Genomic DNA, 23,555 nt, shown 5'->3' with positions numbered 1-23,555 from the left:
TCCTTAGTAGTAGTAGTGTTCTATTTCACTAGTAAATCTAAGTTAGCTTATATTAATAATACTATCTACTTATTAAGGTAACTATTTATCTCCTCCTATATAAAATCGTTAATACTAAGGAGATTCAGTCGTTACTTAATAATATTTCTAACGTTATTAGTATCAGGGTTAATAAATCTTTAGATTCCTTTAAGTTTAGTATAGTACTAGAAGGTCGTCTACTACTAAGGCTACTACTTTCTCTAATTAAGAGTATCGCTCTTATATTTAATTAACTTATTTTAAAGGTATATTAATATATCAGAGAGACTTTCTATAGAACTAATAGTATTAAGAGTATTTTAGGAAATTCAGGGAGGTATTTAAAGGAGTTCTTTAAGTAGCGGTATAAGTATCTCTTAATATTACTTATAACTCTACTTATATTACGTAGTATACTCGTATAGTAGCTTAAACAAGTGAATATAGCTCTTAACTATTATATACTATAAGGAGGAGCTTCATGTAATATGAAAGTCTTAATTTATTAAGGTATTCTAGAGCTCCCCTATAAGGGGAAGCTCTAGGAGTTCTAGTTATATAAGCAGCCTCTAGTTAGCTAGAGCGCCTTAGGGAGTGCCTCAGGTGCGCCAGGTACACGACAATTATTCCATTGAATCTAGAGTCTAATTTCGGGGGCATGGTACGAATCATCGATTTCGATCTCGATTCTCTGCAACAAATCATGGACTGCTGTATCTTCAATTTTGTCGTACGCTTCAAACCCCAAGGATGAGCCATACGGCCAGGAAATTGCCGTCTGGAAGTAGCTGCCGAATTGAGCATCGACAACATTCAGTGGCCGGATCTTTTTTGTTTTTGGCTCTCCCACAATTAGGAAGCATTGTTTGGACATGAAGGTCGTGATTTTGACAGGAGTGCGACCACCACTGGCCATTGAGATCTGTTCGGCGAGTTGAATCTGTCCATGTGTCATTCTGCAAGCAGGGAACGGCTTGATCGCAGTACTCATCAATTCCAGGTAGGAGAGAAGAAAAGTCTGTGAGGAGCTGAGAGGAGAAGGTGTTGCAGATTGTATGTTCAACAAGCCGAATCTGCCTTCAATAGGCTCTACGGCATCAAGGACGTCACTTTCGGCGAATGCGACACACATGAAAGCATCGTGCGCTGCAAGCCTGGATTTAGGCGTTTGTTCCATGATCCATTGGCAAGGTACTGCAGAAGTCCTGCTGCTTTGGATGATGCAAGACCGAAAGCATTCTCGATCGTGATGGTATCAAGGTCTCGAAGCTTGCATATGGCGGCGACGGCACCAAATATTCTTGCAGTACTTGTGTTGTGAAATCCGCGTCGGTGTCCACCCGTTCCGAGACCTACACCGAGTTGACAAGTGAATTCGTAACCTGCTGCAAGAGCGGTGAAAAGTTGGGAAGTTGAGACATCGCCTTGCCGCTCGGCTTCAGCAACAGCTGCGTCAATGATGCTCACTCCAGGACTGTCAAATCGTCAGTATGTGGCACCCTCGGAAATTCTATATCACTTACTGCAGCATACTACCAGAGTGTGTGTCGTCAAAGTCCAACGAATGAGCCAGCGCTCCATTCAATAGAGGACCATAGGGAGGCGAGAAAGATTGTCCATTGGCTACAACCGTACAACTTCCCGTTGTGGTCGAGTTCAAAGAAGTGACTGCTTTCAAGAAAGGGACGGTTGACTCTTTGGCAAGATGTGTGGCACCAACTACGACACCGAAGTGGTCCAGCAGGAACAACTTCAGAGTTTTGATATTCTCAGCCGATAAGTCCTCGTATTTCAAATCATGTATGAAGCGCACGAGGCCTTTCTTCTTCACCAAGCCCTCATCGATAGCAAAGGTTCCAACACCAGCCGAGATATTGCCGCAGTTTGCGGTATAGGTAATATGCTCGTTGTCGATGCCGTCTTGCACGAAAGTGTAGTCAACATCGGCGTCCTCCTTGATGATGGAGCAATGATTGCGATTTTGGATGTTACAACATGAGTTCATCCCATGCCATCGATTTGAATAGGATCAGGTGAGCCCATGAGACGTTTAAGCAAGCGATCTCGCTTCGTTCCTGGGGGAGGTAGATCATGTTCGTGGAAGAAGAGCGCTTTGCTTGTGCCGCCCCGGATGTAAACAGCCGGTACCGAGGCTTCCTTTGGGATCATTCTGTGGATATTTGAGCCAGATAAGCGTATTATAACTTGCTTTTCGTTTCAAGACGAGAAATCCAAGAATTGAATATTTCAGAAAGAATAAATATATGCATCGGGATTGTTCGTGACAGCTATCGGCGTATTTGTCCAAAACCGGCCCGACTTTTGGCAACCCCGCATTTCGAGACAAGCGACAAATACATACAGCAAGGTAAATTCAAATCATGCGGCGAGATTCGATGAAGATGTTATGTTTCAGAAGCTATAGGCGGTCCCCCGGTCCCCCGAGAATATTAAGTCGTGACCTGGCATTCAGAACTGTCAACTCAGAGAAGCCATCTCATGAGTTCAGAGTTAAGCGAGAATTGCCCCTGAGTCCCGTAAGCGACATACAAACAAGAATCGAAAGGAGACATGAGCATCAGATATGGTCGATTTGTATGGACTTTAGATTGAAGTTGGAGGAACTCGCCTCCAGAGCAGACCAGTGAAATTCTGTTTTAATTCATATTTGGTATTTGGTCACTTTTCATAGGTCCCACCCCAGTGCGGGGGTTTGGAGCACTCTACCGCCTGCTCTATTATGTGTTCTTTAGTATTTTGGGATTAAATAAAGGACTGAGTGTGACGCATCAACAGTGATAAGGAGGGCTCTTTAATTTCGAAGATGAAGCTTGCGATCGTGGAAATCATCAAAACCAAGGGCGGGGCCTGTCACGTGGGTCGGCGTGAATCTTGAAACGCGTCGCGTTGATCGAAAGTGAAACCAGATCCAACATCAACAAGCCCAACATGATCTCCGCCAGCGAACCTGCTCAGGGGAGCAGATACCTATGTCCCTGAATCCGATAGCATGTCTCCAAAGGACGTGTTCCTCATCTATGAGAAGGCGTTCAGGCACGAGGGAGATACAGACGGCGCCCTGTCAATCGAAAGCATACATTCGACCAGTCACAGCGCAAACCGATGGGCTCAAGCTCTTGCCAACAATCGCCACGAGGAATGCAGCGAATCTGGCGATAGGAAGGATGCAATGCGCCGAGTCTCTTGGACGAAGACGCAATGGGGAAAGTTGTTTGCAGAAACTATTACAACGCCAGGAGCGAAGGAGTTTGCTATCACTTACTCTGTAGAGCGGAGAGACTTGGAAGGCGACGAATTGACGGAGAACCATTATCCGGAATCAGCAGTGTCAGCAATAGAGGATCACAAAGAAGATGAAGGTGCCTTTGAGGGCTGGAAATTCTCGTGGGTTGGGGAATTGGACGATATGGGAGCTCGAGACGAGATCCGATACCTTGTCTTTGATAATGGAGGAGCCTGGCAGGCCATCGAGAAGTGTCTACAAGGGAACCTTCCAACATATGTTATTGCGGGGAAGAACGTTCCTCAGTCGCAACAGCAAATAATAGACGAGAAGGATCTTCCATGCCTCAATCGTCGAGCGTTCTTAAACATGGCCAAGGATCTTGGATTGCCAAAGCCAGCTCGGGAACAGCGGCCGACGAATGCTCTGAAGTGTTTCGAGCGAATGAATTTCACAGTACTTGGCCGCGTTGAAGAATCGGCCAAGGCTTTCTCGAAGTCCTTAGCTGAAGCATTCGGAACCGTACCACAATGCAATCATACCTCCCAGATGGACTATGTTGTTCGCCGTGGTGGCGACTCTGCGGTAGATATCCAACTTTTCGAAGAAGAATGTCGAAAGTATCTGAGAATCAACGACCCCACTGTCATCACGACCAGGCAGTTTGCGGAAATGATACTGAAGAGGACGTCGAATAGCTTGCCAGCAGAGAATCCTAACCTCACTATAACAAACGAAAGCATCAAAGAAGCTAAGATGTGTCTTGATGGTCTCACATTTTTGGTTCCTACTAGCGAACCTCCGATTGATGGCTTAAATGTCCATAGCTATCTACAGTCAGAAGGTGGTAAGGTCCTCGGAAACATTCATATGATGGACCTTGTGGATTACGTTGTCACAGGTACGGCAGGGCTATCACCTGAGCATTCAACCATGGCAGCACAGTATGGCGTGAGAGTCATCACCATATTAGAACTCCAAGGTCTTGTAGCCCGTCTCAAGGCCTTGAAGAAGGCAAAGGACGGGCTGGGATTGGCTATGGGGTATCTCCCACACCTCCCGCCCAAAACACGAAAACGGAAATCAGAGTCTACGTCGATCAGTCAACCTTCAAGAAAGTCTGCGAAGCTAGTTGCTTGAGATGCAGACCGACAATGCCAAATGTCTACTGTGCGCGTGTTTGCTGCATTATTACGGCTGTGGCTCCGCAGGGATTGAAGGGTAACAATTCATGGTGTCTCTTACATGCTAGATTCAATGTATCGATACTGCTTGTCATCCTCTGCCATCATTTGTACGACAGTCGGATGCACTAGAGAGGATGCTCCTGCCAGAGTATGAGTGCTTAGGTGCAAGTTTTTCACAATATTTCGCAGACCTCAGTAACGAGGAACAGAAATGTATCTTGGGAGAAATGCTAGATTGTCATAATTACAGGTATTGTGCTACAATCGTGGGAAGTCCCTCAGATCCCAATGATGCCAGCAGCGAGGACGGTTGTTATTCGCTCGTACGGAAATCCATTTACTGCATTGAGGACTGTGGGGTTTCTTCAAGAGGGCCGTACATTGCTTGCTTACAAGAGCAAAGGCAGGCCAGGTATCTTGAGTCCTGTAAAGCGACACAAATTAGCGAATCGATTTTGAGCTTGTCAAAGCCTTTCTTTTGCAAAACACGAAGCCAATGATATTTGATGCAAAGGTTCAGCAGTAACTCCGAAACCAGATCACTCTTCATCGATGGATCACGTACTCTGTAAGTGACTCCAGGACTTCAATGTCCTATAAGCCTTCAGGCCTGAAGGCTGGATCTCGAGCCATGGTGTCTAATTTCATTCTGATCCTCGTTTTCAGCGTCAAAAGATTGGCTCTGTGTTGAGGATCTTCATATAAAAACTCATGAATAGTATCTTTGAAAGCATTTGATAACCCAGGCTGGTTTCGAATCTGGGTGCCGTAAAGCTTGCCAAGTGGAGCGGCCCCGTGAATGGTGTGGCCGGGGGTGTATGGCAGATGGGCTTCTGGCGGTCCCAGGTTGAAGCATGCTGATCTAATTAACGTTCAGCATTCTGGTTTCGGGTCACTGAAGTTCTGTGTAGTGCATATTGAAGATAGAGGCAATCATACTCATACATAATCGGTCCGATTTGCCATATGTTATTGTGTGACCCAAATTTACCACAGATATTCGAGACCTGAAAATCGTTGTTGTTCCATCCGGGGTGAAATGACTCCTGTAGATTTGGACAGGCAATGTTAGAGGCAGATATCAATGAGAAGAAGGGGATCCAGTTACAGATGTACCCTTCGTATAATATCTTCTGGTGCCTTGTCTTCCTACTCGTTTGTGATATCGCTCATAGTCATTATGTCGCCAAGGGATATGATTGTTGGCAAATACCTTTTGCCAGTGCCTGGGCCCAAATCAGTATGTACATTCGTCCTCATAAGGATAAGAGTAGAGGTAATCTACTCTCATAACCCAAAGTCTCCAAATTGGATGCCATCATGTCAGTTCAGGTCTCCACGTCAGAAACGATGTGTGGAGCTGTCCACTCTCAAGTCAGAAAATAGGAAGAACCATGCTAAATAAATCATCACAGAGAAGTTATGAGTACATTTGTCGATCCCATGCGGGACAGTTCCCAAGTCCCGTTTTTTGATCATCGGCGCTGGGCAAAAGTTCGCCTGTCCGACATTGAACGATTTACATCCATACTTTACCAAACCTTCTAAGCCAATGCTCGATGTCTTTTATACATGATCACAAAAAGCAATCGATGGGCCTTGGCCCTTGGCTGATTTTAAGGGAATTTTCTCATGTCCCAATGATGGTGACAACGAGCAGGAACCGTGTTGGCCCGTCTAAGCTGCCATACATTGCACTGGCGCTGAACCAGCTCTTTATTGAATCTTCCGAAGTATGTACATTGTGTGCGTACCTCAGGGTGAGTTATCGCCTGATCTCTACAGGTCATGGTCAGCCAAGATTTATATAATCCAATATCATGAAGCAGAATGAGGTTCAACACCAGCAGCGGACCCTTTGAGATGGATGTGCGAATGAGTATTGTTTGACTTACGGTACGAGTGGCTCTGTACAAGCCAGGTCTTGCCAACCTTCCGGTCCACGTGGAACCGGTGCAGCAAGATCGGCCGCTACACATGCGTCTATGGCTGTCTTGATCCTTCTCTTTAGCCGTATCAGTCTAGGTCGATTATGTGGCACTTCATACAAGCACTCGTGTATGGCGTCTTTCAGGTTTCGAGAAAATCCAAGGATCTGGAGATCGACTCCGTACAGTAAGCCTCGTGCGGGCTCGAGGCCCGTATATCTCATAATCGTAGCGGGTCGGAATGGTTGATCTGGTCCTGCTGGCGGCCGGTCATAACAAGCTAAGCTAATGAGAAGGTTATTACTGGATACGAAGTAGGCGAGTGCCCTCGCCGTATGGAGAGGCCAGGACTTTGGGTACTAGTCCGAGAAACGTCGGGGTAGTCGGAGACTTATAGAAGTGAATTTTGCTTACTGAATAGATTTGAAGTTAGCCGATAGTATTTACAACTGAGAGACAGTCCACTTCGTGACTATCTTCAGTAGCTTAGATACCTCTTTGCCGAAGAGTGAAAGTATTGGGAATTAACGTACCTCATACATGATTTGGCCTATGCCCCACTGAATTATCAAGAGATCAGCTTATGTTCTAGAATATTCAAGACGTAAAAGGCAGGCAATGTCTTCCTCGGATTGTCGGAAATCAGAACCTGACAAGTAAGATTACATACAACATTCGTTTTCGTGCCCCATCTTCCACAAACGGGAGAGTTGTTATAATCATAGTGATTCCACCGGTCTGAAAATTGTTCCTATCAGGAAGAACGTCAGTTTGGAGTCTTCAAATACTTTCTGCGTTTCTTTTATGAGCCTACTCACGGGTGCCATATAGCCGTCTGTTCCACGATAACGTTCGATCTGATTTAAGTCCCAAGTTGGGTGCGGGACTACAGTATTAGCTACCCGATCGACGAAGAAAGACGCCCCAAAATCTGTAAGCTGTGATCTATTCAGTATTTAATACCCCTCAAACATGATATTTATTATTGTAAGCTTTACCTTGCACAACGGTGTGTGAGGATGCCGGGGATCGCGAGATGCTGCTAAGACTAACTTGTTCAGAAACATGAGTCTCAAGGAAGACAGGGAAGCATACTGTTGGGTGGCTTAAGATCAAAGTGCACTAGCACGCCAGGATCCGCCGCAGTTCCTTTTAAAGGATTATGTGGCAGTTTTGTGACGCCGTTGGCAGATTCTACGAAGGGATTGTGCCGTTCTAGCAGAATGCAACCGTCCACTAAGCATTCGAATATCCGCCAGAGTGTCAGCTCCTCAAAGCGAATGTTCCTAAAACCCAATTTAGTGAAACTATTCTGGCTTACATATCACTAGAGGAGACTACCTGCTCACTCTCATCTCCCTGAGATCTTGTAAGGACCCTTGCGGCAAGTATTCCATGACCAGTCGGCGAGCAAAGCCAGCACCGGGTGCACCGCCATTTAGCCAATCAATATGTAGATGCTGGGCTGCGACCATTGCGGGTGTTATTTGCGTTGGTGGATTGACAAGAAGCTTTACAATATGGTCTGAGTGGTTCGCTTGATTGAGATATACCATCTTTCTTCCTTCTTCCAAAAGTGCTGGCCCAGGGTCTCGTTGCGACTTAATTGCGATTCTGTCATGAACAGCGGGGCGGCCAGCAGGCGGGCCATTCCACTCCCACATAGTCACCTAATAGTGAGTAGCACATCAGTGTTAGGCTCTATCTTGTTTCATAGTGGATTATTTTCTACTGACCGACCCTCCTCCTCCAGTTCCCAAATGCTTGATTCCTTTCCAATTTGGGCCGCCTAATTGCGCCACAGGAACTCCTGGTACCGGTGCTAGTAAATGTAGGTGTCTTTGCTGAGGAGCTTGTCCAAGAGGAGGTCTAGCTACAGGTTTTATCATGTTTCCAATTGCTGTCGGAGCTTGTGGTACTGGCGGCTGAGGATCCGGAGATGGAGGCGTATACGGGACTGCTGCCGTGGCATCATAACTGGCCTTAAGGATTGTGAGTTTCGATTGAAATAGGACTAGATCCAAGGATTTGAACTTACTCGAACTTGAAGATCCGTAAGTGGTGCCGCGTTCGGGTGATTTACCATATACCAGTGCCGAAATTCATTTTCAAAGTTTGGCGTGGGAATAATACCGGCATTTGCCATTATTTATAAAAGACTTGATTCAGCGGTAAATTTTGGGTCTCGGGATACTGATGTTTACAAAAGAAGGAATGATACAATGCATACAATAGTTCTTTCGATCCCGAGGGAAGATCTTGACTTGAGTATTGAGTTCTTTGTTCTTCTTCCGCATGCCGCATGCAGCTCAGAAACAAATTAAGCAGGCTGCACAAAGGTTTAAAGATTGATGACTTGTTGTTTCGAAGGTAATATTGTATTCTCATACCCTCTATATGCATTGCAATTGGAGGAGGAAACGAAGCTACCTGAGAGGTCACGATCATTATATCCAGCTCCAAACTTCGCTAAGCTTATGTAAACAAACATCATTTTAACTAGCGAGTGGCGATGAGGGGGCTACAAAGAAGCTTCATCATTTCGTCCCAGAAGTTTACCTTTACTTGTCTCGAGAAGTCTTTATCTATGAGATTGACCAGTCTGCCGACTCTTGGTTGTTTCAGTTGCAGGTACCAAAAGATGAAACACCTCTATCTTTCCATGACATGGATACATGTACATACACACCTCTTAGTACATTCACACTTTCAGAATCAAGCATTAAACAAACAATTAGCCTCCAAATTGATGCTCTCTCAAGTCCCAATGAACCCAACAGCGAGGACGTAAGATATTACCACGCACGGCAATCTTGTGGCCACATCTCCCCCGACCCGGTCGTACAGTTCGGGTACATCTTTTGGTTCTTTCCGGCATGGCTTGTGCTTGAGCTCTAGATTCCAACGCAGAGGTTGTCAGTCGACGGACAAAAATCTTTCAAATTCACTGCGATAAATTTCTTGGACTTGATGAATCATGGACTCCCAAGATAAAGCTGAGCGATGAGATGACTGAACTTACGGGGTAAGTGGTTCCAACCGATTTAGGTTCTGCCAGCCCTCTGGCATCGCTTGAGGATTTGCTGCAATGCAAGCTGCGATAGATCTCACGATCCTTCTTTTTAAAGTGAGTAGACCGGGTCGATTCTCGGGCAATTCATATAAACACTCTTGGATTGTGTCTTTGAGCAATGTTGATAAGGGAGGCTGAATGATGGCCTGGATTTCGTTTCCGAAGACTCGACCTCTGGGAGGGAGATTGTGTATGGTAGCAGGCGTGAAGGGCTCGGAGGCTTGTACTGTGAGTTGGTCGTAGCAGGCGAGGCTGTGATGGGCATTAATTAGTGTTAGGTAAGTTGGGTGCAAGGATAGTATGAGGAGGGCTGTGATGATCTTGGATTGATTGAAGGCGTTATTGTAGCTGGTGTAGTCAAGGACAAGATGCTTCTGGAGGAGATTGGTAACCTTACTGATGTGGAATAAAAGTTAGATTGTGTTTCAAAGATTCAAATGGTAGGTTTAAATTCATCGGACGGCAAATTGAAGAATTCGAAAGATAATGAAACCAAAATCATACCTCATACATTATCTGTCCTATACCCCACTACGTCGTTATACAGTCAGTTCATGTTCGCAAGTCAATAATATGGATTGGAGCGACCCAAGGGAGAGCAGAGCCCGGGTTCGTCATTCAACATACCACATTTGTTTTGGTGCCGTATCTGCCACAAATATTGTTTGTATCGTAATCAAAATGATTCCAACTTTCAGAAAATTGTTCCTTATCGAATCCAAGTTTAGCGGTGCAATATAACTAACAGCTTGAACAGGAGAAAGCAAAAAACTTACAGGAGCAAAATAATCTCTCGTGCCACGAATACGATCATTTTGATTCTGATCCCAAGTAGCCCACGGGAGTACCCCGTCTCTAGGGATATACTTGGCCAATCCAAAATCTCCTATCTATTGGATGTCAACTTCAACATCGTTCTGTAAGTCTGTCCTTCAAAGCTTCAGATACGCGCTGATGTCTTCGGTAGCTCACCTTACAAACAGGCGTATCAGGATGATCTAGCGGGCTACGATCTCCATTCATGACTATATTGACTTAACACCAGATCCACAGACCTTGTGGAACGATATCACACAGAACTTACTATTGTCCGGCTTCAGATCAAAATGTACAAGCACTCCAGGATCTGTGTCATTTCTTGCATAGGTATGTGACCCATCGGGTATTTGCGCGACACCATTGGGGGGAGTGTGGAACTCCAATCCGTGCTCCAAGACTGCACAGCCGTCGACGAGACATTCGAAGATCCGCCATAGAGTGAGTTCTTCGAAGCGTATGTTACTGAACAGTATGATTAGTAGAGAGTTCCGAATGAGTATTTTCCGAATGGCACCTACCGTTCTCTGCGCATATCTATCAATTTACGCATCGATCCTTGCGGGCACTTGAAGAACATTAGCCCTTGGACACCAAGAATTTCAGACATATCATTTTTGTCTTCAAATAAGCAGCCAGAGAAAGTACGCACATATTCCATGATCAACCTCCTCACCGTCCCAGGCCAGCCCGGGCCTAACCCTTCCGCCGCAGCCATGGCTGGCGTAACAATCGTCACGGGATTTACCAGAAGCTTCACAATATGCTGCGAGTTGCCTTGTGCAAGATCTTCCATGTACCAGCCTTCATCTCTTAGCCACAGGTCCGGATTGGCGCCTAGTTTGACGGCGATCTTGTCTCGTGGTGGAGCAGGCTGGGGACCAATGTACTCCCAGAGTGTTACCTTGCATTGAAGGAAATCAGTCAGCGTTTGGGCTACAATTCAATCACTGAATTCTTGAGATTGTACAGTGAGATTAGCTTACAGTTCCAAATCCACCTTGTCCAAGTTGTTTGACTCCTCTCCAATTCGCAGCATTGTACACATCCGGCGCAACTGGTGCAGTCCAAGCTGGGAAGATACCCGGTGTAGGTGCAGGAGCGAGGGCCGGTTTGTTATTAGGTGGGATGATGCTCTGTCGTTGGGTTGGACCTGTTGCGGGTGGTGGACCGACAGGAGCGCCGGGGTTATATACAGTGTGTCTGCTTGCGTTGTATACTCCCTTGGAGATAGTCAGTCATGGCACGTTGCGATTTGGCTCTGTGCTGATGGTCGGGAAAAGAAATCGAATGGACATACGACGACAATCGCTGCGGGTGTTGGGGGGAGGGTTGGGGAGTTGATGGCTTGCCATGCTTGATATTCGGCGATAAATCTTTGGACTGGGAGGTTCCCGATGTCTGCCATTGTTGCATTTGTGTGTAGTCGAGGGGAGGTGGCGCCAGCTATTTGATTTTTTGAGATCCGAAATTATCTTTCAATCTATCACTACAATGAGTACAATCAGAAAAAAGCGTGCCGAATAGCAAAGAGATGTTGTGTTACACTACGAGAATCATCCCTTTGTTCTCCCACCTAAGCACGCATGCGGGGGCTTGGAGTCCCGAACAAAGAGCCTCGACAGACGACCTAGCTGTGATACGAATATCATTTGATAAAATTTGAATCATCAATACAGATGATGAAATGAGGGGTTTCATTGAAAGGAACTAAAACAAGACACATGGAGAATTGAGTCAAAAGTGTATCTACTTCCGCTTAATTCTCGCTAAGCTCAAGTAAACAAACACCGCCCCAGTCCGAAAATCTGCCTTGTACGTCAGACACCTACATTAGTGCTGTCGAAGTTACCACAGAAGCCTAAGCAATTATCTTTAGCCAACTGTGAGAATTGCAATTCACTGTCCTTGCTTTCCGACCGTCCGAAAAGCCCTGCACACCTGCCCCTCCCTTCTAATCCTTCTGATCTAGATCTCCTTACGCGGCATTTAGAGAACTCGAAGGGTATTTATCATCTTGAACGCAATGTGATTCGGTAGATACAGACTTGATAAGCCAGGATAGTCAGAAGTGTCTTGTTTTATTGATGAGAGGTCAAGAATTTCGGTCAGAATGCGAAGAAGTCCTAAGCTTGGAAGACGTGACTTGAGGAGCCGCATCACCAACTTCGTGCGCCAGGCATTGTCCAGAAGTCGCCAAAACATTGACGTTTCTCTCTCATGGAACTAACCATAGAGGTCTCAATCATACTCGTGAAAGAGACGAAATGTAACAAAGATAAATCTTTGTGCAAAACTCAACTTCGTGATCCGGAGTGGAAATACTTCAGCCACATCCCGAATGCTGCGCCACATAATATCCTCGGCCGAATTCTGACTCCCCCCTATGTACTGTTGAAAGGAAAGAATGAAGTGGAGAGTTTTAAAATTGCATATGCAGTTGTTTCCATGGAGATGTCTCGGAGATATGTAAAGTGTGCGCGTTCCCCTTCACAAGTCCCATTAAGCAAACCGCTGAGCACTCAATGGCTCGCCGACTCTCTCTAGCGGCACTCGCACATAAAAATATTACAGAATCTCAACAGATAGCACTTTCTAAGATTAGACGCCACTCAAGCATGGTCCCCTTGACTGATGACATGTTCATCGACTCGTCTCCTTCAAATTTCCTCCTCGAGCTTCATCCAGATTCAGGAAGAAGTCCTTCCGCGGCAAAACTGCACCCCTGTCCATCTCCCGGCTCTTTTAGCCGCCACAATCGCCCCCACCAGATCCACTTGAATTGTATTTAGGCTAAATGTAAAGGGACGCTACCAGGAAAGACTGCATGGAGGGGCAGATTCTAGATGGGTGGTGGATGATGGTTGACCACACGACTCGAGACGAGATTGGGGATGGGCAATACAGCCAGCGTATTTAGCCAGGCGGATGCTACAGCTGTTGCTGGCGATTTCTGCTTGGTGGAATGTTGGGCGAGGTGACTCGAAGTGCCGGAGAGGAGAGGAGAGGAGAGACACGTAACAATGCCAGGATGGGGTAGTTGGATGACAAAGTTGAATTGAGAGGCTAGGAAAGCTCGGAAAGGTACAGTTGGGAGACATCTCCAGCCAAGAAATCCGCAGAGATGGTATATCCTTGGAGAATGAGGTAGCCATTGGTAAGGTAAGTCAAGTGGGTGGTGTGGATAATAGCAGGTATGCTGCAAAGGTAGGGTAGCACAGGTGCAGGTGCATGAGCTGCATACATATCCGTACGTCAGGTATAAAAAGCCCTTCGACACTTTTCGGTCATATTCTACCTACTTTCTCCCAATTGGAAGCAGTACAAGCCACGAAACATATTGCTTCTTTACAAATCCGAGTTTGAACTTCTACGGATCGAAATATCAACTCTATGCGAATGCTCTGGCGGTAAAATGGCCTTTTACATCCTCTTCCTCCCACCTGCATTCTATTGCCACGCAACCCCCACCTCTTCTGTCCCCTCTCAAAACTTTCAAGCATTCAACTGACTTTCTCTGTTCTGTCACAGCCCCTCTCTTCTCCCATCAACAATTGGAAAACCAAGCCAATCCACTTCCGTCTCCACTATCGGCATTGCCCCTCACTTGCGCTCGTCTATTTTCTAGTCCAAGCTCCATCCCATCAACTACCCCTCCACGACTTTTCTTCCTCCTTCACAACTCCCACTCCAAACCTCGACACATCTCCAAACTCCCACATACGATTATCCTCAATTCGCGATTCTCTTCGACTTCAATACATCTGCAAATATATCTGCGAAAATGGCTTCCATCAAGCTGAATACTGGCCATGCCATGCCCCAAGTTGGCTTTGGTCTCTGGAAGGTGGACAATGCTACCTGTGCGGATACTGTGTATAATGCGATCAAGGTTGGATACCGGTTGTTTGATGGTGCTTGTGGTATGTGTTTCTTCTCTCCTAAAATCTTGAAGGAAGCTCTGTTTGGTATATCTCTAGTTGGAAGATAATGCATTCGAGTTTCTTACCCCTCAATCTCGCTCTCCCTTGATTGATTCTGGAATGAACACTGACAATTCTAGATTACGGTAACGAGAAGGAAGCTGGTGAGGGTGTTGCCCGAGCTATCAAGGAGGGTCTCGTAAAGAGAGAGGATTTGTTCATTGTTTCCAAGCTCTGGAACTCCTTCCACGAGGGCGACAGGGTCGAAGTATACTTCCCTCTTGCACCCCTCCAAGACACATACTAATCTTATTCCCAGCCAATCTGCCGCAAGCAACTTGCCGACTGGGGCATCGACTACTTCGACCTGTACATCGTGCACTTCCCCGTCGCCCTCAAATACGTCGACCCCTCCGTCCGCTACCCCCCCGGCTGGGCCGTCGACGGCAAAGACGACTACCAACTCTCCAATGCCAGCATCCAAGAGACCTGGACAGCCATGGAATCCGTCGCCGAGAAAGGCCTCGCCAAATCCATCGGCATCTCCAACTTCCAAGGCTCCCTCATCCTCGACCTCCTACGCTACGCCAAGATCCGCCCTGCCACCCTCCAGATCGAGCACCACCCCTACCTCGTGCAGCCTACTCTCCTCGCCCTTGCAAAGGAACAGGGTATTGCTGTTACAGCGTACAGTTCGTTTGGGCCACAGTCGTTCATTGAGCTGGAGTGGCAGAAGGCGAAGGATACCCCGGTGCTGTTCGAGCATCCTGTTGTGGTGAAGATTGCGGAGAAGGTCGGCAAGACACCGGCGCAGGTGTTGCTGAGGTGGGCGACGCAGAGAGGGTTGGCGGTTATTCCTAAGAGTAATGATCCCAAGAGGCTGCAGCAGAATTTGGAGGTTACGGAGTTTGATATTGCGGAGGAGGATATTAAGGCTATTTCGGGATTGGATAGGCATTTGAGATTTAACAACCCTACGGATGTGAGTATTTCCATCCCCCTTTTTTCTCTTCAAGGTGGAGAAGTTTTGGTAGAGGATTTTGGATTGAAATTGAACTGACTTAAATCCAGTATCTCGGCACCCTCCACATCTTCGCATAGATCCAACCTCCATCTTCCAATATTCCCAGACTTCAACCGCACTTTTCTTCTGTCATACCATGATTGGGTTCCCTTCGTTGTCTTCAAAGTATGGGCGGGTTTACTTTAGGGAGATTGCTTCAGTTCGATGCTCGATAAACGCTCTAGAATCAGAATCTTGCTACTTATATTCTAAATTTACTTCGCTCTTGCTGCAGATGGCGTGGAATTTTCGGCTTGCGTAGAAATAAGGAAAGGAAATACAAGCGAGTACACAATATACACCACTTCACATGCTCAATATCTGTTTCATTGCTTATGGCGGTACCATCTACACAGCCATTCTGTGGACTTTGGTGGTCTTTCCTCCTCTGCTAGTGCTCAATGCGAAGTAAAAAGGACTCGTAATATTGCCTGTTTCCATCTCTCCTGAGAACTCCATGCTATGCTATACTGAGCCACATCCATATCCAGATCCTGCCACGCTGTGTTATGACAAATAGCCAGTCAATCTGACCACAGTGTTGTTCTTCCCTTAGCCTGCGAAAGTTCTCTACGTTCGCTTCCACTTCCCATTCAAGGCTGTGAACCATATCCACATCAAACCCATTACCGAAGCACGCCAAGCGTAGAGCAGAAAGCTGAGAAGGATCTAATTATGATGTGGATGATCTATCTATTTCTATAGGTATGCTTCAAGGACGCCTGTACTATGATACGCGGATGAAAGCTACAGAACACATGTTAGCGGAGTGCTCAAATCGCATGACAAAGTCCTGCTTGAGAAGGTAGCCAAAAAAAGCAGCCAAGCACGAAGGAAGAAAAGTAGGCAGCAAAAAAGAAAAGGGAATACTCACTAGCGTCAATCTGCTTCACCTGCGGCAGCGCCAACCTAGCTTTATTCCTATACAACGCCGGCTGCCGCAACTGCAGCGGACACCCCTCAAAGTAAACCGTATTCAACTCCTTCTTCCCACCTAACACCTTCTCCACCTCCGCAAAATCCCCCACCAAATTATAACTCGCCCACACCTCCTCCAGCTCCTCTAGCCCCTCCAACCCAGCCAGACTCTCAATCTGGTTATTACTGATATCCAGGACGCGCAGCCCCGTGCAGGATTCTAGTCCGGAGAGAGACGTCAGGGCATTGTGGCTGATGTAGAGTTCTTCGAGGTGTGGGAGGGAACTGAGGCCTGTGATGGAGCGGATGCGGTTGGACTGGATGGAGAGGATTTTGAGATTGGTGAGGGAGGAGAGGTTGTTGATTTCAACGATTTTGTTTTTCCCTAGCCAGAGCTCTTCTAAAGCTGTTAAAGTCTCTAAGCCTTGAATCTCACGAATCCGATTTGCTGCCAATTCCAAATTCCGCAGTTTGGTCAGCCCTTCCAGATTCTCGATGACGCTGATTTTGTTCTGCACGAAATAGAGGTCTGTGAGTTGTGTGAGGTGCGAGATGTTTTTGATGTGCTTTATCTTGTTGAAGGAGAGGTCGAGGGATTTGAGGAGTGTGAGGTTGTCGAGGTGGGAGATCTTGGAGATCAGGTTGTCGTAGAGGTCGAGGTCTGTGAGGGTGTTGGAGAGGGGCTCGAGGCCGGAGATGGAGGGGATGGAGTTTTGGCGGAGGCAGAGGCGTTGGGTTTGGGGGAAGCGTTCGAGGCGGAGGGAGGGGATGGAGGATATTCGCGCGTGGACGCAGTCGATCTCGGTGGTGTTGGAGGGGTAGTCGTCTAGAAGGTCTGAAGAGAGGAGGGGTTAGCATTCCATTTGTTATCTTTTGTTTGCGCCGGGAGCTCTGTGACGACATCTCGTACAGCTAGCCCGAGAGATATCTCAGTGAAGAGTGTATACCCTCTTCCTCGTACAGGTTCAACTTTATGCGCAAGAAAGCCATACCTTCATCCGCCTCAATCTGCTCTCCAGGCAACACATTCTCCTCGTCTGTATACTCCGCATCTGAAATCGCCTCTGGGTTTACCAGCTCGACATTCTTCTCCAAACGTAGTTTGCCATCCCAACCACTGCTACTCCGTGGTGTTTTGGGGGTATCGTGGTCTGCGGAGTCAGTGGCGGCAGGGTCGGTGATAGAGATGTGTGGTGGGGGTGTTGTTGATTCTTTGGGAGTCGGTGACGGCATCGTGATAGCTGCTTTCTCTGATCGTTATGCGAAATTCTTGGAGGAACTGGAGTGTGGAAGAATTTGGGAGGTGGTGTTTGTATTTAGTTGTCGTGTACGCTCATTCCATGGTGTTTTGAGAAGAGGTTGGGTGAGGTGGTGATCTTGGAATCGATTTCCAGACCAGGCTCTGGCTTTGGCGGGGCTGACAGATTCTCGAGCCGGAAGTGGAGGCGAGGCGGCGAACCAGACAGCTGGGCGATCAAGCGGATGCAAGAGTGACCATCAAAGCCTTTCCCTTGCCTTTGCTTTCATCGCAACATGCATACGGCAACCCCACGGAAGAACACGACAACATGCATGCGAGCAATTGATAGGATACTGCACATTTATCACATCGTGTTTACTGGTGTGAAATGCTTCGTGCCGTGCATGGAAAAGCTTTCGTGAGACAGCTGTACATCAGCAAAGGAAGCGCCAGAGGGCAATTGGGATATGCGTCTCGATGTGCATTTTCTACCAGGTTACACGGGGGTACAGAGATTCTCATTCGGGGTCGAACTCGAAATCCACCTCATAGATATGTATTCTACCAGAAGAGGGTTTTGGGTGGTATCCCAACCTTGTTACTCCCTCCGGTAGTATTCGGCGGACTGGTCATCGCTCTCTGGACTTGGAAATGCTTCATGATGGTTCTTTTCCAGAACAAGATCATCTACATGCCTGGACTCCCTCCTAATGCACGTCGAGAGACGATTGCAGAGTACAGGACTCAATGTAGTGGAATTGAATGGCGAGAAGAAATGATCAGATCGCTGGATGGGACAAGGATTAGTCTCTGTGTCGCTAGTGTCAACGACTTCGATGTTTGTAATGAAAGGATAGTGTATATCCTTTATTTCCAGGGTTAATTTCCATCTTCCGTTTCAAGTGAACGCGGCTTATGGTATGTAGGTAATGCTTCTTCTATTCCTCCTCGTTTGCCGTTTCTCTCACCTGTTTTGAGAATGTTGAGAGATCGATGTCAGGCTGGTGCTGTCAGGTATACGATGGTATGCTGCAGCTATCGTGGGTACTGGAGTTCCAAAGGTAGACCATCGGAGAAAGGCATCGCATTAGATGCTGCTGCTTCATTGGACTGGGTACGAGACGACTTTCTCAAGCAAGGTGGGAAGGTTACGGAGTCAGTCCCAGTTGTCGTCTGGGGTCAGAGTATCGGTGCAGGTGTGGCAAATAATCTCGCTGCACAAGCACAATCGTTTCAAATGTCAAAGCCAAGTCTTTCGCTCGCGACTCTGATTCTGGAGACGCCGTTCATCAGTGTGAGGGCTATGCTCGAGACGCTATATCCGCAAAGATGGCTGCCGTATAGACATCTGTGGCCGTTCTTGTGGAATCACATGGACAGTTCCAAGGCTTTGGACACCACGAGTCAAAGATACAGGAGTGCAGAGATGAAATGTCCGAAAATTGTCTTGCTGGAAGCTGGGAAGGATGAATTGGTTCCCAGAGAGCATGGGGCCGTTCTGGAGAAGAGGTGCAAGGAACTTGGGCTGGACGTTAATCATATAAATGTCAGTGGAGCACTGCATACAGAAGTCATGGTCAAACCAGAGGGAAGACTGGCTGTTGTTAAGGCCGTGGAGGACGTAGCTCGAAGAGCGTTCTCGACGTCACGTGCCACTGGATGAGAAAAATTTGGATGGAAAACTCGTTTCAATACTTCCAAACGGAGCGAGCGCGAAAGCCCAGTTCGGATCCGAGTCCCGTACCTGAAATAAAGTGCAGCTTGCAGCTTTTATCATTTGCGGAGCACGAGATATGCGTCTATTTTTGGCATCTCGATCTTAGCCGGCTCACTCCGAAGTATTTCTCTGCAGTGGCTTGCAGCAATTTCAATCTATATAGTTCGCAACCAGCTTTCAATCGATCATATGATGTATGATTGGGACATACGGAGCGAGATTCATGAACCTGGAAAGATGAACAGAAGTTATTCTGGGAGTGGGCTGCTCCGAACCCGCAAGGAGATACCATAAGAAGGAAAATATCTGCTGCTCTCCGATTTCCACGCCTACGAGGACCACGCTACAAAACTCACATTCAGAGCAAAAGTTAGTTATCCCTCCATCCCTCAAACATTCTCACATTCAACTATTCAAACACTTACTACCCGATCCAGTCGACCATCCTAACTTCCACCAACACACACAAGAAACCACCCCCAAGATGCACCTCCTCATCTCCCTCTTCCTCGCCCTCGCCCCACTCCCTCTCCACATCCCCTTCACCTACGCCACAACCCTAACCCTCCAACTCGGCGGGCAAACCACATCCCTCTCCAGTGGCATCTCAACCCATGATTTCAACCAGACCTCACTGGGACTTTCCGACGCCGGCGCCGCTACATATCCCATCACGACATGCGGCTGTACGTCTTTGGAGGATAAACAGAGCATGTGTGCGCACATTGTGTATGACGGGGCTCCAGTGCAGTTTTATTCGAGTACGGATTGTTCAGGGCCGATGAATTGGGAATTTGATGGGACTAGTTTGGAGGGTGGAGTGGGTGAAGCTTGGACGTGTGGTTTTGGGACTTGGAGTAGTGGGAGTCTGGGGGTGGGGTGTCCATAGATCTAAAAGCGTTCGAACGCTACAAGGATATGATAAATCGAGGGGGCCAAGGAAGAGGGGACTTTGTGTACGTTCACAACTGCATTGTGGCAGCTTCTACAATGGAGGTCAACCTTGTCACGTGGCTATTCCTTCCCATTCCGGCTCTCCTTGTACACAATGCCAGAGTATTCCGAATGCATAACTGGCAAATATAGAGACTTCTCAGGGTGGCTGCAAGCTTGAAACACTACAGTTTACTTCTTTGTCCGTCAATCACCAACACGCCACGAAACCTCCTAAGAAATAAACTTGTCACATTGTATATCTTCACCTTGTGAGTGTCTTCGCAACTTGCAATATTTTGTCCTCCTGTGAACGCTCGATCTATTCCAATCACCACATCACCAAAATGGGTACCACAGGATACGATAAACAGTTCCTGAATAGATTCCGGTTCTGGGATCAGTACAACAAACCTCTGCCCCATCCACCACGAATGACGAAGGCTGCCATAAAAGTACGTGCTATCTACATCCTCTAAACAGTATTTCCTATCTTTCTTTCGACAAGTCTTTCTGACCTGACTTCGCAGGCATCATACAATGCAACATTTATGCACCCACCCGGTCTCCCCGCTCCACCAACAATTCCCGTCCCCCACCCCGTAGCAACACCCCCGGTCAGACCACGCGCAAACCCCAAACCTCCTGCATTCCCCCGCCGCGACAGGAAAAAGTACCAAAACCGTTCTCTCTTCAAAGGACCAAAATACCAACCTCACGGCGCCCCCCAAGGCGGCCATTTGAACTGGCTACCAGTCAAGTATCTCGGACAAGGTGGAGGCGGCGCCGTGGTATTGTGGGAGTACAATGGCCCTTTGGCAGCTCCACTCATCAGAAAGATTGCTGTGAAGAATAAAGTGACTCCAGACGGGAACTGGTTGTTGGAGGAGGGGCAGATGATGTCGCAGTTGATGGCGAGTAATAGTGAACATATTGTAAGATTGCTTGTTCAGCCGCGGCAGTTGACTGCTGCGAATAGAGCTCTTGAGGGTGGCAGTAGGCCATTACCGAAGGCTTGGGAGGGGGTCGTGAGGAGGTTGATTATGGAATATTGTTCGCAGGGGAGTTTGGGTAGGCTGCTGGCTGAGAGGCGTCGACGGTATGTAAGATCCTGTAAATACCGTGCAAAGGTGTCAAGATAGTAAGCCAAAGATACACTTGTAGACTGTTACTGACGTTTTGTGCGTACACACAGAAACCTCCCGTTTGAAGAACTCACTCTGTGGCGAATCTTCGAATGTATAGTGGACGGCCTATCTGTGCTTGAATTTGGTGATGAGCTCATTCCTGACCAGCATAGCTTGGGGCGTTTCATACCCAAAGCAACTTTTAATCCTGCTTTGGATTTGGTTGTACATTTTGACCTGAAGCCTGATAATAGTAAGTTGAATCACCACAAATCTACTCAAAGGTTTATGTCCAAAGATTGCGCTGAGAAATGTAGTCTTTGGTGTAGACAACCGAACAGGATGTACACATCCCCATACGCAGACCTGGAAGGTAAGTTACCTGACTTTGTGTGACTGTTTGATTGCATCTGTACACAGAACAACCAAATACTAACCACTAACTTACCTGCAGATCGGTGATTTTGGCTTAGCACAAGAGTTCGATAGAAATGGATTTAACCAACCCGCTGGCACAGGGTGGCAGGGGCCAGAGTCTGGGACCTATGTGGCGAACGATATTCACCTTCGCCACATTGGGACTGAAGGATTTTTCTGCCCTGTTAGTATTTTCTCGACTAGAGGAGGCGAGGAAAGCACAATACCGGGGACGTGAGGCTGATATACTGTTTTCATTTAGGAACAATTCTCGCCGAGGTGGAACTATGCGGATTATCGGGCTTCGAGTCTCTGTGCTAAGTATGGGCGGAAGACGAATGTTTGGGGAGTAGGACAGATCATGTACGAGTAAGTGAAAAACCAACAGACCCCATAAAACCTATGATCCGATCCATCCTGAAAGGTATCGCCCACTCCTAGACTTGCCTGTTTCGATCAAGGTCTTCCAGAAGCCTACTACCCATTCAATCCCTCAGGTCTTACCGCTCCCCACACACCATTCAGTATTGGCAATACTGCAGCCAAAGGCATATTGTACGGCACACATTTACGCGCTACACCCTATTCAAACAGACTCAAAGACACAATTCACCAATGTCTCTATGAAGAGCCTCATCACCTACTGGACTTGATGAAACTCAAGACTAAGATTAAGATCGGTATTGCGATGTGTAGTGTACTTGGTGCTCAGCCGGAGGGATGGCATACTCTGGATTCTCCTGAGCCGAGGACGGCGTAAGTGATCTTTCCATGACTTCTTTCACAATCCTCATTTCTCCATGGATCTCGTTCTCACACTGACCTCGTCTCAAACTTCCACATTAATTTCTTTCATGAGATGGTGCGACTGTTATGTGATGGAGTAAAAGCTAACACAAGATCGATAGGGCAATGGCAAAAGTTGTTCCGCCACCTTCAAAACGATGCACACGAACCGTCAAAGCCTCCCCTGGTTCGACGCGATGCAGCAACTGGGTTACAGTCGATCCCGAGAATATGCGTCCTAGATGTGGAATGCATTACAACTTGATCAAGTTTCCGTGGCAGTGATTGCGAATCTTATTTCGCCGCTGGGAGTGTGAATTTGCGTGTGAGAAGATGTCTCGTATGCGATGATCATGAGGACTTCGAGATACTCAGAGGCATCACGACGGTCCTGTTCTCAGGGGCTCTTGACTGGTATCAGTCATCAAAGTCTGTAAGAGATCAATATATATCTCTTCCGAGCTCAGAATCACAACGGTCAATTTTAAGAGCAAGTGTGATAACTGCCAAGTTGTCCTGTTTACCAGAGTTCAGGGGTTTCGTCGCTAAGCGAGAGGAGAAGCCCCATGATGTTATTTCCACCACAAAAGGTACACCAGCCGAGTGCATGAGCTTATCATATATCGGGGCCATCACTTAAGCAGCTTTTTTGAATTCTCCCAAGTGGATTCTATACTAGATCGCCGAATGTCTATATCCACCCTCACGTCCCCCCTTTTCAACGGTGCGTAGTTGTGTGATGTTTACACCTGGAAGCTACGCACACCATGTCGCACAGTGAGGGTGAGAATATCAGAAACTACCAAGGACATGCTGAGTTCTAAGTTACTTTGCCTATTGAACAATGTTAAGTCATCTCGGAACTGATACATCGTTATAAAACAGATCCGCGAAAAGCCGAGCACACGATTCCTCTGCACATTAACATCATAACTTCTTTTGACTTTTTGATATCTAAAAGAGGGCTTTTCCTTACATCGGGTATGTCGGTCGTCACGGCAGCATCGCTTCAGGCAAGCCGGCTTCAACCCACAGTTTCGCAGGTAACTGCCCAAAAAGGGTAGAGTGTCAGCCACAAGTGTCACGCTACGTTTCTGTCAAACGCTTAGCAGCCGCCGGCTTCCCCAGAAACCAGATTTGTCCACTGGGATTTCGAAATCGA

At 47.1% G+C, this 23,555-nt stretch overlaps 9 protein-coding genes across 9 annotated transcripts; 5 read left to right on the top strand and 4 right to left on the bottom strand.

Annotated features, from left to right (window-relative positions):
• Nucleotides 1–603: 603 nt before the first annotated feature.
• On the bottom strand, nt 604–2,206 carry ONS95_009062 (uncharacterized protein). Its single transcript, XM_058502629.1, has 2 exons — nt 1,545–2,206; nt 604–1,495 (listed from the first exon to the last, which is right to left on the bottom strand). Exons 1-2 carry the CDS (start codon nt 2,024–2,026, stop codon nt 1,111–1,113), a joined length of 867 nt encoding a protein of 288 aa, XP_058361558.1. The 5' UTR covers nt 2,027–2,206; the 3' UTR covers nt 604–1,110.
• A 751-nt stretch (nt 2,207–2,957) lies between these two features.
• On the top strand, nt 2,958–5,487 carry ONS95_009061 (uncharacterized protein). The gene is made up of 2 exons (XM_058502628.1): nt 2,958–5,020; nt 5,119–5,487. Exon 1 carries the CDS (start codon nt 3,032–3,034, stop codon nt 4,403–4,405), a length of 1,374 nt encoding a protein of 457 aa, XP_058361557.1. The 5' UTR covers nt 2,958–3,031; the 3' UTR covers nt 4,406–5,020; nt 5,119–5,487.
• Nucleotides 5,488–7,717: 2,230 nt separating this feature from the next.
• ONS95_009060 (uncharacterized protein) lies at nt 7,718–8,526 on the bottom strand (the record flags this gene model as incomplete). The annotated part of the gene is made up of 3 exons (XM_058502627.1): nt 7,718–8,050; nt 8,117–8,362; nt 8,419–8,526. The coding sequence occupies 3 exons, from the start codon at nt 8,524–8,526 to the stop codon at nt 7,718–7,720; spliced, it is 687 nt and encodes a 228-aa protein (XP_058361556.1).
• A 1,952-nt stretch (nt 8,527–10,478) lies between these two features.
• On the bottom strand, nt 10,479–11,677 carry ONS95_009059 (uncharacterized protein; the record flags this gene model as incomplete). Its single annotated transcript, XM_058502626.1, has 5 exons — nt 10,479–10,734; nt 10,791–10,837; nt 10,922–11,173; nt 11,256–11,492; nt 11,570–11,677. 5 exons carry the CDS (start codon nt 11,675–11,677, stop codon nt 10,479–10,481), a joined length of 900 nt encoding a protein of 299 aa, XP_058361555.1.
• A 2,376-nt stretch (nt 11,678–14,053) lies between these two features.
• On the top strand, nt 14,054–15,293 carry XYL1 (NAD(P)H-dependent D-xylose reductase (XR); the record flags this gene model as incomplete). Its single annotated transcript, XM_058502625.1, has 4 exons — nt 14,054–14,192; nt 14,333–14,460; nt 14,512–15,174; nt 15,264–15,293. 4 exons carry the CDS (start codon nt 14,054–14,056, stop codon nt 15,291–15,293), a joined length of 960 nt encoding a protein of 319 aa, XP_058361554.1.
• A 689-nt stretch (nt 15,294–15,982) lies between these two features.
• ONS95_009057 (uncharacterized protein) lies at nt 15,983–17,406 on the bottom strand (the record flags this gene model as incomplete). The annotated part of the gene is made up of 3 exons (XM_058502624.1): nt 15,983–16,002; nt 16,130–17,008; nt 17,121–17,406. 3 exons carry the CDS (start codon nt 17,404–17,406, stop codon nt 15,983–15,985), a joined length of 1,185 nt encoding a protein of 394 aa, XP_058361553.1.
• Nucleotides 17,407–17,801: 395 nt separating this feature from the next.
• On the top strand, nt 17,802–19,076 carry ONS95_009056 (uncharacterized protein; the record flags this gene model as incomplete). The annotated part of the gene is made up of 2 exons (XM_058502623.1): nt 17,802–18,291; nt 18,340–19,076. 2 exons carry the CDS (start codon nt 17,802–17,804, stop codon nt 19,074–19,076), a joined length of 1,227 nt encoding a protein of 408 aa, XP_058361552.1.
• Nucleotides 19,077–19,614: 538 nt separating this feature from the next.
• ONS95_009055 (uncharacterized protein) lies at nt 19,615–20,019 on the top strand (the record flags this gene model as incomplete). Its single annotated transcript, XM_058502622.1, has 1 exon — nt 19,615–20,019. The coding sequence occupies one exon, from the start codon at nt 19,615–19,617 to the stop codon at nt 20,017–20,019; it is 405 nt and encodes a 134-aa protein (XP_058361551.1).
• A 391-nt stretch (nt 20,020–20,410) lies between these two features.
• On the top strand, nt 20,411–22,678 carry ONS95_009054 (uncharacterized protein; the record flags this gene model as incomplete). The annotated part of the gene is made up of 8 exons (XM_058502621.1): nt 20,411–20,518; nt 20,594–21,162; nt 21,259–21,443; nt 21,508–21,563; nt 21,645–21,791; nt 21,870–21,976; nt 22,049–22,363; nt 22,516–22,678. The coding sequence occupies 8 exons, from the start codon at nt 20,411–20,413 to the stop codon at nt 22,676–22,678; spliced, it is 1,650 nt and encodes a 549-aa protein (XP_058361550.1).
• Nucleotides 22,679–23,555: the final 877 nt, after the last annotated feature.

This window comes from Cadophora gregata (genome assembly GCF_030347475.1).
Source record: "Cadophora gregata isolate MNR1 chromosome Unknown scaffold_3, whole genome shotgun sequence".
Taxonomy (NCBI): Eukaryota; Fungi; Ascomycota; class Leotiomycetes; order Helotiales; family Ploettnerulaceae; genus Cadophora; species Cadophora gregata.
The sequence above is the reverse complement of the archived record's forward strand: the minus strand, read 5'-3'. Positions and strand labels throughout refer to the sequence as shown.

Coding starts and splice junctions, on each gene's coding strand:
- ONS95_009062 (XM_058502629.1), bottom strand. CDS start 2,026: ATGAACTCATGTTGTAACATCCAAAATCGCAATCATTGCTCCATCATC. Junction 1,496..1,544: donor CACTCTGGTAGTATGCTGCA/GTAAGTGATATA, acceptor ACGATTTGACAG/TCCTGGAGTGAGCATCATTG.
- ONS95_009061 (XM_058502628.1), top strand. CDS start 3,032: ATGTCTCCAAAGGACGTGTTCCTCATCTATGAGAAGGCGTTCAGGCAC.